Consider the following 20,887-nt stretch of genomic DNA (forward strand, 5'->3'; position numbering starts at 1 on the left):
ATTGCTCCATTGCTCCATGTCAAGAATGGATGCGAGGCGACAAATTAGTGATCCAGACAAGAAACCACAGTAGCTTGGACAAATAAAGACGTTTGGATGTGAGAGCTACTTAGGAGATAAAAATGCATAGGCTTGATCTTGTAGAGGGAAGCAGTGATGGCCAGGAGCACAGGCACACCAACACCCAGAGTGGCCTTTGACTCCCAGACCTGTGCAGGGAGTTTCTTGCCATCCATAACCCACATGGGACCACCACTGTGCCTTGACAGTGAGTAGTGTGGTACCTCCCCATAGGCTCTCAGACATCTGCAGTGAGAGTATGCCAGAGAGACCTCCCATGCTGTGCCTCCTTGCCCACCTGCCTGGAAAGTGCGTCCCAGGATCCTGCGCTCTAGGACCCCATGCTGTGAATGCAAGCTAGGGGGAATGCATGACCCATCCCTGCCCTGGGCCCCAGGACCGTGCTGCTGTTGAGACCCAGGGCCACCCAGCATGTGCCCCACCCTGGGCCCCAGGACAATGCTGCCATTGCAACCTGGAGCCACCAGCCCATGTACTGCCCTGGGCCCTGGGACTGTGCTGCAGGTATCACCTGGTGTACCCAACCATGGGTCACAGGACTGAGCTGCAAGTGTGCTTCCAGAGGGACCTAGGGCACCACCCTGCTGGGGCCACACAGCCAATGCATGCCAGAGGGCTCAGAGTCTCACACCAGAGGAACTGTGCACACACCCCTGTGGACACCAAGCATCTGAAGCAGACAAAGGAGGGACTAGATCTGTGGGAGAAGGGGGTACAACAGAAACAATAAAGGAGTGAGACTCAAGGCAGACCCAACCTCTGGGATGATGAGTCCCAGACCAATGGACTGCTAAGGGCTTCAACCTCTCAGACCCCAAGAAGTGTGTCCAGGGCCAGAAAGAGACAACAAATATGGGGAGACAAAGATACAATCCCCAAAGGAAAGAAAAGGAGGATCACCAGAAATGGAACTAAATAAAATAGAGGCTAGCAATATGTGAGGAAAAAAATTCAGAGTAATGGTTATAAACATGCTCAACCATCTCAAGGAGAAATCCATCAACATATGTAAGAGTCAAGAGGAAATTAAGAATGACATAGCTGCAATAAAGAACACAATGGAAGGTTTCAACAGTAGGCAAGAAAAAGTGGAGGACCGAATCAGCAAGTTAGAAGACGGTAAGAAAACACCCAATCTGAACAGCAACTGTAAAAAAAAAATTAAAAACCAAGAGGAGAATTTAAGGGAGATTTTGGACAACATGAAATGAAGCAATATCCCCATAATAGGAGTGCCAGAAGGAAAAGAAGCAGAGAAAGTAATAGAAAACCTATTTGAAGAAATGACAAAAACTTCCCTAATTTGGGAAAGAGTCATGCAAGCAGAGAGAGTCCCAAACAAGATGAACCCAAAAGATCCACAAAAAGACACGTAGTAATTACAATGGTAAACATTAACAACAAAGAAAAAATCTTAAGGACTGCAAGAGACAGAAAGTTACCTACAAGGGATCTCCCATTAGACTATGAAATGATTTTTCAACAGAAACACATCAGGCCAAAAGGGAATGGAATGAAGTATACAAAGTGATGCAAAGCAAGGGACTGAATCCAAGAATACTTTATCCAGCAAGGCTATCATTCAAAAGTGAAGGGGAAATCAGGAGCTTTACACACAAAAAAAGGCTAAAGGAGTTTATTACCACCAAGCCAGCAATGCAAGAAATGCTAAAGGGACTGTTGTAAAAGGAAGAAATAGAAAAGGAAGAAGGAACACAGGCATAAAGAATAAAAATGGCAATATACAAGTACCTATCTACACTAATAAAAGAGGAAGATGCAAATTGACCGTACCTTCGTGAATCTCACCACCTGATCAGGAGTGAGTATGCAAATTAACCCAACAAAGATGGCGGGTTAATTTGCATATTCAGGCGCCGAGCGGCCAGGGGCAGGGTGGGACGCTTGCGCCTTCGCCATGGTGACGACACAGGCTTTCTGCACCACCCCAGCTGCTCTAGGCCTCTGAGCAGCATGGGAATGCAGAAAGGCGGCTCCAAGTGAAGGCAAAAAGGGGCTCTGGCCAGAGCAAAGGCAGTGCTGGCAGTTGGCGGAAGGAAGGCCCATTCTTGCAGGAATCTTCGCGCATCGGGCCTCTAGTCTATAATAACCTTAAACGTAAATGGATTAAATGCTTCAATAAAAAGACATAGGGTGGCTGAATGGATAAGAAACCATGACCCAGCCCTAACCGGCTTGGCTCGGTGGATAGAGTGTCGGCCTGCGGGCTCAAGGGTCCCAGGTTCGATTCCAGTCAAGGGCAGGTACCTTGGTTGCGGGCACATCCCCAATAGGGGATGTGCAAGAGGCAGCTGATCGATGTTTCTCTCTCATTGATGTTTCTAACTCTCTATCCCTCTCCCTTCCTCTCTGTAAAAAATCAATAAAATATATTTTAAAAAAAGAAAGAAACCATGACCCATATATCTGGTATCTACAAGAGACTCACCTCAGAACATAGGACTCACACAAATTGAAAGTGAAAGGATAGAAAAATTTTTCTGGCAGATGAAAGTGAATAAAAAAGCTGGGGTAGCAAGACTTATATCTGATAAAACAGACCTCAAAGTGAAGGCCATAGCAAAAGGTAAGGAAGGCCACTTCATAATACTAAAGGGATCAATACAAAAAGAGACTATAACTTTGGTCCACATATATGCAGGAACAGGAACACCCAATACAAAGGAAAACAAAAAAGGTCTTGAAGATATCAAGGGAGAAATTGACATTAATACAATCATAGTAAGGAGAGGACTTTAATTCACCACTGACATCACTGGATAAATCTTCTAGACAATAAAATCAGCAATCCTAAATGACTCACTACATCAGATGGAATTGAAATCTTTAGAACATTTCACCCCAAAGCTACGGAATATACATTCTTCTCAAGTGCACATGGATACAGACAATGGGGGGTGGTGAAGGCAGAAGCTGTGGGTCAGGCTGGAAGAGGACAATGGAGCAAAAATGGGACATATGTAATACTTTCAACAATAAAGAATTTTTTTAAATGTATAGGCTTGGTGATTAAATGGGAGAGAGTGTGGGCGATGGACAGAATATCAAGGATGATTCTGAGGTTCCTGATTATGCAACTCCATAGATGTTGATTCTTTTCTCTGATATTGGAGGGGCCAATGAGGAAATGGTTGTTGGCTGTGGAGTTTCCCACTACAAGTTTACTGGGATGTAATGGATTTGCGATACCCTGAGACATCAAAATAGAAACATTAAGGAAGTAGACATATAAATCCAGCCCTGACCTTGTCCTCAATGGTTACAGCATCTGCCCTCAGACCTGAGGGTTATGGGTTCGATTCCTTGTCAAGGGTACCTGCATGAGGCAACAAATCTATATGTCGCTCTCACATCATATTTTCTCTCTCTCTCTCTCTCTCTCTCTCTCTCTCTATCTATCTCCCTCCCTTCCACTCTCTATAAATCAATGGAAAAAATATCCTTGGGTGAGGATTAACAAACAAAAATAATAAATAAATTCAGAGGGTAGGTCTAGGCTACAGATAAAATATATGATACTTGTTTATAATCTCCAATTCAAACAAAGGATACATTTACTCATCTATTTTCCCCTCTAGATATAAAAAAAATATTCATTAGCCAACATGATTTATCTTTTAGTAGCTGAACAGTGATTATAAACCACATAGTTTATCTATTTAATACTGTAATATTTCATTTAATACTGATATCTGTAATACTTTCAACAATAAAATAAAGTTTAAAAAGTAATAAATAAATCAGAAATACTTGAGAATACTCATGAAGATCTTCCAATTCGGTTTCAGATTAAAAAGAAATACAAGTCTGGTGCAGAAGCCAAATGAACTCAAGAGTAAACTCAATATGAGCCACTCTACCTACCAGTCAATGAAATGTTTGTGGATGCACCCCTTTGATCCTAATGTAGGAGCAGAACTAGTCCTGCTCCATCTAAAGAAATTCACTTTCTTCATTTTATGTAGAAATCAAGATTAATAATCCAACTGATAATACTGTCTTTACTGACAGTAGAAAGACAATAAACATACCCAATTTAATAACCTACCAGCTTAAAAGATCAGAAGAGTTCTACTGATACCATTTGGCCCATCCGCAGTCCATGAAAAAAGTGGCCTGAGGATTCAACATTTATCCATATACTTATTATAAATATACTAGAGGTCCAATGCATGAAATTCCTGCAAGGGCCTTGGCCCCTGCCATGGCAGCAGCTGCCTCTGTCTTGGCCCCCACCTGCCGCCCCCCATGGCTTTGTCCAGAAGGAAGGACATCCAGTCTAATTAGCATATTATGCTTTTATTATTATAGATGATATTCATCTCAAAATATTCTTATGACAGTTTTACTATTTTATTACTAAAGCATGACCTAAAAATATAGATTCCTTTTTAATGTTTATGATTAGTGAAATACATTTTATAAAATTAAATTTAATGTAAATGACTAGTTTTGAAAGCATTGTTGTGAATTATTGGGAAAGCAGATTTTGAGGGCCATTCATATGCATTACTGTTTAACTTGAAGCCCTTCAGTACAGCTATATGAAGGATGGAAATGACAAAGTATGGTCAATTGACATCTAAAATTGTAGTAGAGAAGTATGAAAAAAAGTATCTGTGACTTTTGTTTAAAAATCTCCTCTGTTTATCCAATTGACTTAAAAGAGAGGGAGGCCTCAGAAAAAAAGAGAAAAAGAAGAGCAAAGGAGAGACAAGGCAAAATCATTTAATAATTTTTAAAAAGTCATATGTGGAATTAAGTGCTGTATTTTCTGATATACATGAGATTATGTTAAGAGGTAAATAAATAAATAAAAGCAGTTGTGCTACAGTACATATTATCATATATACAGTGATAGGAACAAATAGGTTTACAGTTGTGAGATGCAAAACAGAGTTTACTATTTTATTACTTATTAATTATTGAGTTATTTCCCATACGAACAACTGTAAACCTACATTTGCCCAGCCCTGTACATCAAGCATGTCAAACGAGGCATGTGGCCCATCGGCCGTGAGTCTGACATGCTTACTGTACATTTACTTGTGATATGGGAATAATAAAACATGTTCTCAAAGGTTTGCCCTCTAAAGACCAAGAAAGATAATCTATTAAAAATTTCTTTGTAGACTAAAAATAACTATGAATATAGGATACATTTTATCTTTTAATATTATTTTCTCAATATCATTTTTGCCAGATATCTACCAGCAATTCCTAATACCAATTTTAACCACTCAAAGTATACTTAAAAAGTCAAGGGTTTTCTTTCTTCTTCTTTTTAAAATTCTTCTTATATTTGAATATACAGGGTGGGCAAAAGTAGGTTTATAGTTGTGAGTACATGAAACAGTTTACTTTTATATTATTCTTTATTAATAATTGTATTATTTATTTGTATTACAACTCTAAACCTATTTTATTTTTTTATTTTTTTAATATATTTTTATTAATTTTTTACAGAGAGGAAGGGAGAGAGATAGAGAGTTTGCAACATCGATGAGAGAGAAACATCGATCAGCTGCCTCCTGCACACTCCCTACTGGGGATGTGCCCGCAACCCAGGTACATGCCCTTGACCGGAATCGAACCCGGGACTTTTCAGTCCGCAGGCTGACGCTCTATCCACTGAGCCAAACCGGTTTCGGCTAAACCTATTTTATTAAACCCCTATTGTTGAAAGTATTACATAGGTCCTTCTTTTCCTCCATTAACCTCTTTCAGCCTGCTCCAGTCCTACCCCCAAGGTTTTCTTTCATTATGAGAACAGCAGCAACGAAAAAAAAATAAAGAGGAAATTAAATAATATATAACACATAATGTAAATTATATATACATATATAAATTATAGAATTTATAATTCACATGTAATTCATATTTAATTAATTATTAATTATATAAGATAAGTTTTATGAGTAAATAAAATTATTAACAATGTTTTGGTAAATAAAGTAGAAGGGGAGACATTTTTATTTAGAGATAAATGGAGAAAAATGTGAATGTTTTTATAAATAACCATATGTATGGAAGATAAAAAGAGGAAATACAGGAGAACAAAGATGGCAGTGTAGGTAAACACTGGTACTCACTGCCTCCCACAACCACATCAAAATTACAACTAAAATACAGAACAACCATCATACAGGACCACCTGAAATGTCACTGAATGAAAGTCCTACTACTATAGAATTAAAGAAGAAAGCACACCAAGACTGGTAGGAGGGGTAGAGACATGGTATGGGCTGGTTCGACACCAACATGTAGATTTTTTTTAATAAGGAAGGATATCTTGGCTGTGGAGGCCTCCCGTGAGGAGCAAGGGGCCCAGCCCCACAACAGACAACTCAGCCCAGTCTTCCAGTGCCAGGAAGAGAAAACCCTGTAATAGGTTGTAAAAACCAGTAGGGATTGTGGCTAAGTGACAGGGAGGCTGCTTAAGACCCAGGCAGTTCCTCTTAAGGGCTGGTGCATGAATTTACTCAGACTCAATCCCTTTGAGCTCCAGTGCTGGGGCAACAGCTTGGGGGGATCCAGGGACATATGGGGAGGAACAGGATTGTCTGGCATCAGAGCAAGAATTCATGTGCAGCTTTCTCCCAGACAAGGGTGCTCATAGGGTTCATTGTTCCTATGCTAAGACCTCCCCTGTACAAACATGTCGCAAATGAAAGAACAGAAGAAATATCCAGAAAAAGAACTAAATGAAATGGAAGCAAGCAAAATACTAGATACAGAGTTCAAAACAATGGTCATAAGGATGCTCAAGGATCTTAATGAAAGCTTCAGGCTTCAACCTATCAATTGAATTTAGTAAGAATTTCAAGGATCTTGGTGAGAATTTCATGAACCTTAGTGAGAACATAAAAGACGTGAAGAAGGACTGTCAAAAATTAAGCATACATTAACCAAAACAAAGAATAATTTATAGCGATTCAACAGTAGAATAGAAAATTATGAGAATCAAATCAATGATTTGGAATATGAAGAAGCAAAAAAAAAACCCCACATAATCAGAACAGCAAAAAGAAATAAGAATCCAAAAATATGAAAATAGTTTAAGGAGCCTCTGAGACTTCAAGTATACCAACATTCACATTATGGGGGTTCCAGAAGGAAGAGAAAGAATAAGATATTGAAAACATATTTGAAGAAATAATGACAGAAAACTTTTCCTACATTGTGAAAGAAATAGACTTACAAGTCCAGGAAACACATAGAGTCCCAAACAAGAGGAGCTCAAAGAGGCCCATCCCAAGACACATCATAATGAAAATGCCAAATGTTAAAGACAAAGAGAGAATCTTAAAAGCAGCAAGAGAAAAGCAGTTAGTAAGAAGAATAAAAAAATATATATCAAAAATATGAACAATAAAATGGCAATAAATACATATCTACCAACAATTTACCAACAATTGAATCTAAAAATCAAAATAAATGAACAAGAAATCTAATGAACAAAATAAACTGATGAATAAAATAACACCAGAGTAGACTGATGAATCTCAGAGCAGAGGAGGGGGAGATTAACTAAAGGACTTACATACATATATGCATTACCTATGGACACAAACAATAGGGTAGTAAAGGCCTGGGGCATAGTGGGACCCCAGTGAAGGAGAGGAGTCGGGGGGAGGGGGCATCTATAATACTCTCAATAAAGATTTTTTTAAAAAGAAAAAAATTAATATGGATGGGTATATTAATTGCTGTGTGAATAAAGAGTATATACTGCTATATATTTATATTGTAGTATCAGTTGAATTTCAGTTATGAAAAATCAATATTCTGAACATCCTATACAATAAAAGGCTAATATGCAAATAGAATGAACAGCGGAACAACTGAACAACCAAACAACCAGTCGCTATGATGTGCACTGACCACCAGGGGGCACACATAGAACATGGTGAGTGTCAGCAATGGTGGGATGGTGGAGCGGGTGAGCAGGGGCGCCAGACCAAGGCAGGGCGCCGGTCACTGTCATTGGGGCGAGACACTGGTGGTTACTGAAAATTCTTTGCTCCTGCATGCTGCGGTCCTGCCTGGCGCTTGCACCTGCTGTCAGCACTGGCCTGGCTCATACCCACTGCTGGCACCATCAGCAGGTGCGAGTGGCTGCTGTTGGCCCCAATCTCTGTTGAGGGCTTCTCCACCTCCCCCTGCTCCTGAGGGGCAATCAGGGCAGCAGCTGCCGCTTGCACCTGCTGGTGGTGCTGGCCCCAATTGCTCAGGGCCATCAATGGGTGTGAGCAGGGCCAGCACTGTCAGCAGGAATAGAGCTGCCGGCAGACAGGGGACCAGGGGCTGCAGTGGGAGGGGCCGGGTGGGGATGCGGAGGATAGACCGAGACCCACCCCTGTGCCCACTGCAGCCTCACAGCCCGTAGTTCCTTTTCAGGTGCACAGATTCATGCACTGGGCCCCTAGTCTTTAAAATAAACAGAAAAAAATTTGAACCTTAATATAATTAATAGGTACATGTAAAATAAAATAATTTCAGTGAATAAGCCTCTTTTTCTTACCAGTTACAGCATAACCATTTAAGGGAGGTTTATGGACTTATGAAAAGAAAAATTCATTATTGCTAAATAGGTCAATGTTTAAAAATTTAGGACACTCACAATCTTCCCCAATTGCTTTTATAGAGGCTCAGCAACAAGTATATTGAAATCCACCAGAGGGAGCTGACACTATTGTCAAGTTATATTACCTGCTTCCCTATCAGAAAAATAAAACCCTCAGCAAAAAGGACTTTGAAATAAAAGAAAACAAAATTGTGCATTTATCTTTCATTTCATTCAGTTCTTCCCAAGATGTCATCAAAAACAAAAATAAAAATCTAGCAAAATGGGGAAAGCTTCATATATAGCACTATACTGATTGTAGAAATGTTATGTGGTAAATTCTTTGGTTATTTACAATAAAAGGCAATTTTAAAAAGTGTTTTCTAACTAATTACAGTTTTAGTAGAAAACAAATATGTTCTTGTACTTGTCATAACAAATTTGGGGAAGACATTTTAAAAATATTTTATTGTAATACCTTAAAATCCAATTTTATTCTATAATCCTTTATCTGTGCATATATACATATGTATGTATGTGTATGGGCACCAAAAACTCACTAATCATTAAAAGTGCTTATAAACCAGTCCGTCAAAGGAATTTCTGCCTTAAAAAGTAAGCTGATGAGTATGGATATTTTGGACCAGACACTATGTATTAATGTCACAAGAGCAAATTGGTGAGAGACAAAAGAGATATCCTGAAAAATTTGCTAGTCATATGGTAGGCATTTGCACAACTATTACATTCTTATATCTTATCATTAAATGAGAAAAAGATGATTTTTATAGTTAAAGTAAACCAATTTAAAATGCAGCCCAAAGAATGATTTGTTCTTTGCTGAGTTTCAGTTGCCACATGTATGCTACATCTATAATAATCCTACAGGGGAGGGCAGTTGGGGGCGACTAGGCCTGCAGTGGAGGTCAGTTGGGGGGGGGACCAGGCCTGCAGGGGAGGGCAGTTGGGGGTGATCGGGCCAGCAGGGGAGGGCAGTTGGGGGCGATCATCTGGCAGGGGAGCAGTTAGGGGGTGATCAGGCTGGCAGGCAGGCAAGTGGTTAGGAGCCAGCATTTGGACATACCCCAAGGGGTCCCAGATTGGAGAGGGTGCAGGCCAGGCTGAGGGACATCCCCCCCCTCGTGCACAAATTTGATGCACCAGGCCTCTAGTCTTCATATAATTCAACAAAAGTACTAATAAGATGCTCAGCTAAATATCTATAATAATAAAAGTGTATTATGCAAATCAACTGAATGGCTGAACAGTGGAACGACCTTCTGGATGACCTTCCAGATGAAGTCAGGCTGAGGCAGCCAAGGCAGCCAGGGCTGTGAGGGCCGAGGCAGCCCGGGCTGCAAAGGCCTACTCTTGCACGAATTTCGTGCATCAGGCCTCTAGTCCTATAGTAAAGCAAAATGGATTTAATAATCCATTGACAGGGATTCAAATAATCTTTCATTTCCTTCAATGTTAAAATAAATTTGTTTGATTGTAAAAGTTGCAACCTGTAAAGGAGAAGTTATGCCTTTATAAAACAAATGCTTTATTTATTCCTCACAGTCATTAAATTATTATGGGGGAGGGGGAAATTGAAACATAACATATATTTTCCAACAACAGTACTTAATTACTTGCTACTATAGGTTGTAGGGAAGGTGGTTCTTTTGATCAAAATTATTCTTTCATGTTAGTTCATTTATTTTCCAGATTAACAACTAACTTGTAAAATATCCAGTTAGCCATGTTAAGTATTTTTACTTACTTTTCTGTAGCTCTTTTTCTCTGGCCTGCACATCAGCAAAGACTTGGTTAAAATGATTTGTAAAGGCCACAAAGTCTGCATCCAGGAACATTGGCCCTTGTCCTTTCTCTTTCAGGGCTATGCTTTGAATTTTTAATCGCTCAATTTGAGGCTGAAGAGCTGACAGCCGGTTGACTTCATCCTGTAACATAATTTAGAGTATTAAAATAAATAATATTTGCCTTTGGAAGCATCACATTTTGCAAAGGAAGGTGTTAAAAGGCACTGATGCAAGCTTAGCTTAATACCCTTATCAAAAAATTGATAAGAAACATCCATGATGGCTTAGGCAAGCCTCTAGCACAGGTCATCAATTTAATACCTGGGCTCTTCATTCAATAGATATTATCATATATCTACCATTAAACTGTAAAATGACATCAGAGCATTAATGGGTATGAATGTGTACAGGTGAAAAGTACTATGAATGACCTTATACTCTTTCCAGAAATTAAACGTGCATGTTCCTCTTATCTCAAAATTGTGTCTTTGCTTCAAACTCTAAGTTCATTTCATGAACAATATTTGTTTCTTTAAATTCATTTGTATAGATGATAACTTATACATATCTACATATATTTACATACATGCATACTGTATTAAATTACAAAGATATGCTTATATATCAATATTGCATCTATTACAAGTTGATGCAATATTAACATATATACACACATATTCAAGTCTATAATTATGTATCCTCTGTATGGTCTCATTACTTCTCCTGAATAAACAGGCAGTTATGGCTGTTTTATTTAGGGTGACTGCTTTTCTCTTGTAGTCCTGGCATAGTTATTAATACCAGCCCTTTCACTTTCAAGAGTACCCTGATGTGAATGATGAAATCATCTGGATAGTCTGCTCTGCTGTCACACAGTGTAGTCACTAGTCACATGTGGCTACTGAGTACCCGAACTGTGCTCAGTCCACATGGAGATGTGCTGTCATTGTAAAACATAATTTTGAAGACTTGGAATAAAAATATACAAATACAAACTCTCATAAACAGTTTTAAATATTATTAAATCATGAAATGATAATATTTTTATACACCAGGTTAAAAAAATGCATTATTGAAATTCACTTACCTGTTTCTTTTTCCTTTTTGAATGTCATTTCTAGAACATTTGAAATTACAATATGGCTCAAATTTATGACTTGCATTATATTTCCTTTGAAGTGTGCTGTTGTTGATATAAATGTTTTCACACTCTTTTGTTTCCAGTGAAGTAGTAATTCATATGTATCTGATACATATATAAATTAAACTCAAACAAATTTTAAAATTCTTTTTAAAAGTATTATTACCATGGTCATTTACTTATAATTAATTCCTATGCTACCTTTAGTAAAAAGCACTTCAGGATTTTTTTACCATTTAAATTGTAAAAGACAGGATAATTAAAAATTAAAAACTGGATCAGAAACCAATTAGTCAGAGGGGAAAATTGAAAGTATTACAGTAATTATGAACTAAATATAAAACTGAGCTTCCTGGATATCAAAATGAAAAGTAAAAAAAGAAAAGTTGTTACTTATGGATGCATTAGTAGTGTTTTGGAGAGAATAACTTTTGTGTTAGGCAGAAATAAGATACATTTGTCAAACAATGTAGCAAGACTACCTAATAGGCAATGTCAATGGTCCAGTTTCAGAAGATCTATATGTATAAAAGGCTAATATGCAAAGTGTCTCCTCAGGAGTTCCACTGGGAGACCAGGAGTTCAATCACTCACTATGACATGCACTGATCACCAGGGGGCGGCGTGGAACAAAGGAAGGCCCCAGCTGGCAGCCAGGGAAGGAAGGCCCTGGCTGGCAGCTGGAAGGCCCCAATTGGCCCTAATCACTGGCCAGGTCTAGGAACCCCACCTGTGCATGGATTTCTGCACCAGGCCTCTAGTATAAAGATAACTTTCAGAGGAATGTTGGTATGTGTTTATAACAGTACTAGAGGCCCGGTACATGAATTTGTGCACCAGTGGGGTCCCTCGGGCTGGCCTGCAGGATCAGGTCAAAACTGGCTCTATAACAACCCCCAAGGGGTCCTGGATTGTGAGAGGGCACAGGCCAGGCCGAGGGACCACACCGGTGCATGATTGGTGCCGGGGAAGGCTACGTGGGAGGTTGGCCAGCCAGGGAGGGGCCACAGGGAGTGTACGGCCCATCTCACTTAGTCCCAATCAGCCAGACCCCAGCAGCAAGCTAACCTACCAGTCAGAGTGTCTGTCCCCTGGTGGTTAGTGCACATCATAGCGAGCGGTTGAGCGGCCTTAGCATATCATTAGCATATTACACTTTGATTGGTTGAACAGATGACCCAATGACTGGACACTTAACATATTAGGCTTTTATTATATAGAATGTCTGGATTCAGGTAGGATGATCTCTGACAATGAAATTCTTTTGGTAGCTGAAGATGAGAGACATTTAAATAAATGAGGAGCCTATCTCTCCCTTTCAAACATAAAACCTCTTAGTTAAAACCTAGAAGGTAGGTGCATATCCACAAAGGAAGAATACAATAGGAAGTAAAGTGTGGTATAGAATTACAGACATGCACTTGAACATGGCAGCACTGACATCTGCTGTGAATCATTTAAGAAACTGATTTACATTTGGCCAGATGGAGGACTGTCATTCTTCCCATTTAGGGGGCTATAGAAGGAGCATACAGTACAGTAAAGTGTGTTCTACAAAACAAAGGGGACTTTGAAACAAATTAAACATTTGCGCAAATGTTCAGTTAAGGCCTTAAAGTTCCAAGAGTATCATAAGAGAGCTCATTCTGACCTTAAGTAGTTAACATTCAAAAGATGTTAACAAATTACTCATTTTTCCATAAAAGGACCTTAGTGTGCTTGGTCCTCCAGAGTAAGGCATCAGCCCAGAGTCTGTTTATCCTTTAAAATTATATGTTTATCTGAGGAATTTTTTTTTTCCTCAGGAAAAGATCCATGGATTTCTTCCAGTTCCCGAAGGGCTCTCTAACCACTAACATATTAAGAACCAGTTCTGGCAAGTATTAGATTTTGAGCTAAATCTGCACTCTAACCTTTAAAAAAATCCCCAAATAACAGAACACATTGATAAACAGGATGGAACAATTTATCTATCATTAATCACAGCCAAACAGTATAATTTTAACTGTTGTGTAAATGACATTGAGCTTATCCTGCTAAATATTGTACCTAAGGTGATTCATCAAATTAATAGAAACCAATGGGGAAGAGTGGATGAGTAAGAGGTGATGAAGAGGAATAGACTTGTGTCATTAGAAACTTTATGGCTGAATTTAGAAAAAGAAATGATTTCACTTAGGATGACTTCCCTAACCTCCAGAGAATATGTAAGATATACAACTTCTAGTGATCCCCATTTGCTCCTAAGATAAAGACCAAGGTCCTAACATGCCCTACGAGTCCTTGCTCTCTCTCCTCATTTTTGCCTCCACCTTTTATTGCATGCCCCTGCTCCTCCATGCCCAGCTTTTACAATGTCAGAATGCTACAGATCTTCTTTCAGTTCCTTGGTCCTTATTGCTCCCTCCCACCATGTTTCTTCTGCCTGAAGCATCTTGCCCAGCTATTCTTACTTAATTTTGACTCGTCCTTAAAGCCTTTACTTAAATGTACTGGCCTCAAGGAAGCTGCCCTTGGTGGCTCTAAGTCAGGTTTTCCCAGTTAGACATTCTCTCAGAACTTTGTACCTTTATTTAAGGCACTAGAGTTCCAGTGCAAGAATTCGTGCACTGGTGGGGTCCCTCAGCCAGGCCGGCCATCAGAGGCGTCTCGCCCAGGCCCTCCCCCCGGCCGCGGGAGGTTGGCTGTGGAAGTACACTGACTACTAGGGGGCAGCTCCTGCATTGAGCATCTGCCCATGGTGGTCAATGCACATTATAGTGACCAGTCCTTGGGTTGTTGGGTCACTTAGGCATATATATGCATATATATATATATATATATATATATATATATATATATATATATATATATATCTTTCCCCTACTTTAGGTAAACACTATGAAATCAGGATCAATGAATACTCACTCCAATTTTCCCAAAACTTAACTGACTGCTGCCCCAGTGGGTCCTGAAGGTAGAACCATGCCCCAGCAGGACAGGAAGGGAAGGCACAGGCCAAAGAGGATTATTATTGAGCCTCCAAATCCAATGGAATCTGCCTTGCTAGTTTTTAGACTTTCTTAGGACCTATCAACCATTCCTTCTTCCCTATTTTTCCTCCTTTTGGAAAGGGAATGTCTATCCTCTGCCTGCCCCACCATAGCATTATGGAAGCACATAAGTTTTCTGGTTTCACAGGTTCACAGGAAAATAATTTTCTCTCAGGATGAATCATACCTTGAGTCTCACCCGCATCTGATTTAAATGACATTTAGATGAGACTTTGGACCTTAGATGTTAGAGGTGATGCTGGAATAAGTTCTGACATTTGGACCTTTGGGGCTCCTAGCAGGTGAGAGGAACATGAATAGGGGGGAAAGGTCAGAATGCCATGGACTGAATTATATCCTCCCAAATTTATAAGTTGATGCTCTAACCCACATGTGATTATATTTGGTAATAGTGCTTTTAGAGGGACATTTAAATGAGGTCATAAGTGTGGTGTCCTTATCTGATGGGATTAGTGGCCTTATACGAACAAGAGAAAAATACTTGTCTCTCTCCCTCTATGCACATGCACTGAGGAAAGTCCGCATAACAACATGGCAAAAAGGCAGCTGTCTGCAAGGCAAGAGGAGAGCTCTCACCAGCAGTGGACCTCTGCCACTTTTTTGGTACATGACTGGATTTTGCTCTGAGTATATGCGCTGTCGTAAGAAAACCTCCAAATCATGGGGTATGTATCATTGGATATATGTGGTTCAATACTCCAAAACTGCCTGACCATTTTACAAACTGACAGAATCAATGAGTCATGTGCAACCACTCTAAAGACACTTTTTAAAAGATTTAGGCAACCATGCATCTATTCAAACCGATTTTCTTTATATAGTTTACAAAGTGATCCCCCCAATGAGTATAGTACCCAACTGGCACATCTGTCATTGAAAAAATAGATAAAAATATGAAAATAAAAGTGAATATATGCATTTAAAATGATTTTTTTTGCTTTCACTTTTATCTTTACTATGTTTAACTAAATCCTTAATAGGAAAATGTTATTAAATATTTTTCTATTCTTCTTGAAATTGATAAGAAATTCCTATTTCTTGTGCTCCAAATAGAAGGAAAGAATCTTACCTTACAGATTTTTAACTGGCTTTTAATTACTGTGGGCTCTGAGATGGTGGTAGGTTGGGTTTTCAACCAGTTGTCAGCAGTAGTTGTCATGTGCTCCAATTGTTGTAGCTGATTATAGAAAGTGATGATGTTGTTCTGATAATCCAGCCAGTTAAGTCTCTCACTTAACAATTGGCAGAACTCATTCCACCGGCTGTTCAGTTGTTCTGAGGCATTTTTGATGCTGTCAGCATTGACACCCTCTAGAAAGAAAGGTTTTTATAAGTTACCCACTGAAACCACAGATTGAAAGACATTATCTGAAGACCAATGTGTCTCAAGTTTATAAAGTATTGATCATATGAATGACTCCAAACAAATCACGTGTTTACTGATCAATAAGTGAAATTACTAAGATGATTTCTGATTGAATGCAAATTATTAGATTTGCATCTTATAAAAATATGAATGCAGTAAAATAATAAATAAGGATGCATAAGATGTAGAGAAGTAGACTATATTTAAATAAAAGCAAATATGGCCAAAGTTCTCATGGGGAGTGGAAGATTGATTGTGGACAAGTAACCTTTTGGATGTTTCCAAATAAATGTTAGATATCATGTATATTATTAAAATGTTCCTTCAAAAACTAACTTACATTTTTATTTTAAAATCAGTTTGGAAATTAGTTGAAATGTTATTTGGTTTTTTTAAGGGAAAAGGTGAGTATTAAAAATCAGTAATTTTGTCCTAGCTGGGTAGCTCAGGTGGTTAGAGCAACATCCTGATACGTCAAGGTTGCAGGTTCAATTCCCAGTCAGGGCACTCACAAGAGTCAACGTATGAACACAGAAATAAGTGGAACAAAAAATCAATGTTTCTCTCTCTCTCTCTCTCTCTCTCTCTCTCTCTCTCTCTCCCTCTCTCTCTCAAATCAATAAATTTAAATAAGCACGCAAAAATTAGTAATTTTGTTTCTGCTACAGAAAGCCAAAAATAAGCAGATTGTCTATATGGGTACAAAGAAGTACAACAAGCACTAAGAAAAATAATCTTTCTAACATGAAAAAAAGTTTTCATATTATTTACATATGTGGAAGTTGATCTGAAAGTTTGAAAATCATCTATAGCAATACCAAAGCGGAAAAAAATCTATCAAGGGCAAAATTTTGAAAACATAAACACATCATCACACTTAGCTTTTTGGGACCCTACTATGTGTTAGGAAATATGCTGTCTTTTAATATATATCATCTTATTTAAATTTTCTTATAAGGTAATATATGATTAATGCCAATCCAAGTATATATTATCCTACACATATTATGAAAGCAACATTATGTAATCCTACATGTTAAAATATTCATTATCTAAAGTCAGTTCACAAAATTTAGATGTTCTTACACACAAACACACACATATATGTGTTTAATAGTAATGTCTTTAATAAATTACATTATATAATGATAAATATTAAACCTATGTAGCACAGGTAACTTTCTTATATTTTTGAAATGCTGAAGTTTCCTATTCCTAGACAGAGCCATAGGCATCTCAAAAGGGATCAGAAACTCACTATAACATTTTTCCTGTAGATTAAAATACCTAAGGGGTAAAGTGATTTAGTGAAGAGCAAGTCGTCTAGGAGAATCTACTTTAAGGATAGGCATTTACTCCACTTCCTGGAGTAAATATAAGTTAGTTGATAGGCAAGTAAGTTATTAAGACGTCTGAAGACCATCTCTAGCAAACAAGGCCTGTGGTTTTGCTAATTTGTATGTGTTTCATGCTTTCTAATGACTAAATATATGGAATTAAGTTCAACAACTATATTATTTTATCTTCTTTTACTTTCCTATGCTCTAATACTCTAATTTTCACTTTGTTGTAATTGTTATGCTGCCAAACCACATCTCTCAACTCATTTGAAACACAACTCTTAACTTCACTAATTTCAAAGTTTGAAACTACCAAAGATGACACTGGAGAGAACAAACTTTGCAAATATTATTGGCAATGATCTTTTCTTCCTTCTTCAGCTGATACATTTGCAAAGAAAAATAATTTAAAAAATTAAGTGTAAAAACATAATATATGCATGTCTCTATATATACAGCTACAAGAGGCAGCCCATGATTTACAAGGAGCTAAATATGTTTCTAATACCCTCCTAGTAGTTAAAGAAAAATTTGGGTTTTATTGAAACATCTGGATGTGTTATGTGACATATTGTTTGTTATTATTTAGTTTTTAGCAGTGACCAAAAATGGTATGTTCTGGGGAATGCCACAAAGTATCTGTAGTTGTAAAAAGATCATGTTTACTACCAAGTATAAAAGAAGATTCCAAAACTCCAGTCACATAGGCACTCATTTTGAGAAGAAAAATACAATAAAGAGCTAACATTATGGCTGAAAAATAAAATTATTTAAAAATACACAGGGGAGAAATTTTAAATTATGTTAGATAATGAATCAAAAATATGCAACAAATCTAAATGATCACATGTTTAGAAGAAATATTTTCAGCATATGTTAAATGATAAGGGAATGCAGAGAGAAATATCTCACTGTACCAGACAGAGTTCAACCATAAAGAACTGCTAGCATTTGGAAAAATAAAATCATTAGTTAATTTTCAGTATGAATAATATACATGTTAATTTCATCAGCAAAATATAAATCGAACTATAATGAACTGACAAACTGAAAACAAGGAAACTATAATGAAGTACCAATAGCTTCTGTGGTATCTATTAAAATCCAGGAATAAAATGTAATGAGTCTTTGTTGATTATTACCCCAAATGACCAGCTCGATATGTTGTGATCCCCCCAAAAATGTCCAGATCCTAAGCATCACTGTAAGAGGAATTAAAATAAATAAGAAAAGTGAATTTGTACAAATCCACTATGAAATATACAATACTCTCTACTTATTAGCTTGATTTTTATAACTGACTAAAGGCAATTGAAATACAATAATAGGTAAAAGAAGGATTTCCATATTAAGATAAATGATGAAGGCAGGCAGAAGGGTATAGAAATTCACAATAAGGGCTCTGGTATTAGGGAGATCTGAGTTCAAATGTTACCCTCTTTACCAGATGGGTGAACTGGGTTCAGTTATTTAATCTCATTGGGTCTCATTTTTCTCATCCATGAAATGAATACGTGTGAAGTAGTCACACAAAATCTGGCATATACCAGGCAAACAGTAAATATCAGTCAATGATAATATAAAGAACTGAAAAAGAACATGTAGGAAACAAGAAAAGAGACTAGATCTTTCACATGCTGAAATGGGGGAAAGGTCTTTTAATGGCTGAAAATGGTCATTTATAAAAATTAATGCTTAGTACTTTTTAAGTTAGAGCTACTTTTATATAGTATGGCACTAATATCCTATATACTGGTAATAAAACCCTAATATGAAAATCGACCAAATGGCAGAACCACCAGTAGCTATGACATGCACTGACCACCAGGGGGCAGACGCTCAATGCAGTGCACTCCCACGGGGGGGGGGGGGGGGGGGCAGAAGCCAGGCTCATGGCTGGTGAGCACAGTGGCAGTGGTGGGAGCCTCTCCTGCCTCCATGGCAGCAGCACTAAGGACCGCTCCGGGGATGTACGACTCCTGGGTTAGGCCTGCTCTCCCAGGGGACATCCCCTGAGGGGCCCCAGACTGCAAGAGGGTGCAGGCCGGGCTGAGGGACACCCCCCCCATGCACAAATGTCATGCACTGGGCCTCTATTGGGATATAAAAGTTGATGTATAAATTTTAAAAGGAATTTATTAATAAGTGACAAATTCATAAGATTACTAGGGAATCTTGGGATATTTGGTCACACATCCATAATAATTTGAAATAAAATTATAAAGGACATTTATGCCACAAATCAAAACCAGAAATTTCTAGATGGCAGTGGCACAGGTATGATGTGGATCCCAGAGAATCAGACATCTTATTATGAAGGATTTGTGTTAATTCATGTGTTAATCTGCTTCCTGTGCAACTCGAGTATAAATTTTCCTAAACTATAAATCCTTCTAAGGAAAATGTCTCGCCTGGCACTATCTGATAGAGTTCTCAGCTTAGAGTAGGTACAGAATAAATACAGTGTACTTGTCAACTCATCCAACACCAAATCAATAGCTTACTTCATATAAATAAAAACATTAGGGGAGCAATATCCACAGATGCTAAAAGCCAAACACAAACACACACGCAATTTCTCCTGCTTCAAGTTTGCTTTAAAAAACTTGGAGGAGAGAACAAAAGCGCTCTCACATGCCACATTACTTAATAAGTATGTCTTTAACTAAATTTTAAAATGCCATTACTTCAGCTTCATAAATAAAATGGCCGTCTATTATCCAGTACTACTGGTGATATTATGCAGAAGTCTCTTAAAACTTTTGTAGAATAAATGAGGGTACTAAGTGTTTCAAATGCTCACAGACAAATTATTTTACTATTACATATAATTGTTTTACATGTATTTCATAGAATTATGCTCCTTAACTCAACTGAAAATTTAAAGCTCTATGACAGTTTGTAAGTGTAAATATCTACACAGTTTTAAGTATCAATTATTTGAGCATCTGTTTTTCTAAATTTTTGTTAGCTACTTAGGAATACAAACACTAACTCACCAGGCATTATGAACAATACTTATGGAAACCATTTTGTAGCAGCACATTAAAATCTCAGGGATAATGGATCATAATCCATTCACATCTCATATTCTAAACAACCCCTGAAATAGTCTATGAATAAATATATTGCACTCAGAGGAAATGGATCATTACTTGAAGTGCACCCATTAATTTTATTACTTGTGTACAGTGCATAACAGACTGTTAGAATAATTTTAATTGTGCACCACCTTCCATGCAAGTACTTCAGAACTGCCACTTAAAGTGAAGTATTCCTCATCAAGTATATTCATCATTAGCCATGTAGTCAGGGTAAAATAATGCAAACCTTTGTTTTCAGAGCTCTTGAATTAGAAGAATATTTGGAATAAAAACTGAACATAAAGTTGCTAATAAATAATCACCGATTTTAATTGCATATTAAGTGAGGGTCATTACAAGTTCATTTGCGATTCAATATAACAGCCGAAATGTAATAGAAATTTATTCAGAGTCCATGAAAATAAGATCTG

At 37.9% G+C, this 20,887-nt stretch overlaps 1 protein-coding gene across 1 annotated transcript in view; it reads right to left on the bottom strand.

The window, feature by feature from the left end:
• DMD (dystrophin) overlaps positions 1 to 20,887 on the bottom strand; it is a 2,279,750-nt gene that overhangs the window by 1,403,190 nt on the left and 855,673 nt on the right. The window contains exons 20-21 of the mRNA XM_023751347.1: positions 15,737 to 15,978; positions 10,434 to 10,614 (exon numbers count right to left, since the gene is read on the bottom strand). Coding sequence (XP_023607115.1) covers positions 10,434 to 10,614; positions 15,737 to 15,978 — 423 coding nt within the window. The remainder of the gene's footprint in view (positions 1 to 10,433; positions 10,615 to 15,736; positions 15,979 to 20,887) is intronic.

This window comes from Myotis lucifugus, unplaced genomic scaffold (genome assembly GCF_000147115.1).
Source record: "Myotis lucifugus unplaced genomic scaffold, Myoluc2.0 scaffold_20, whole genome shotgun sequence".
Lineage (NCBI taxonomy): Eukaryota > Metazoa > Chordata > Mammalia > Chiroptera > Vespertilionidae > Myotis > Myotis lucifugus.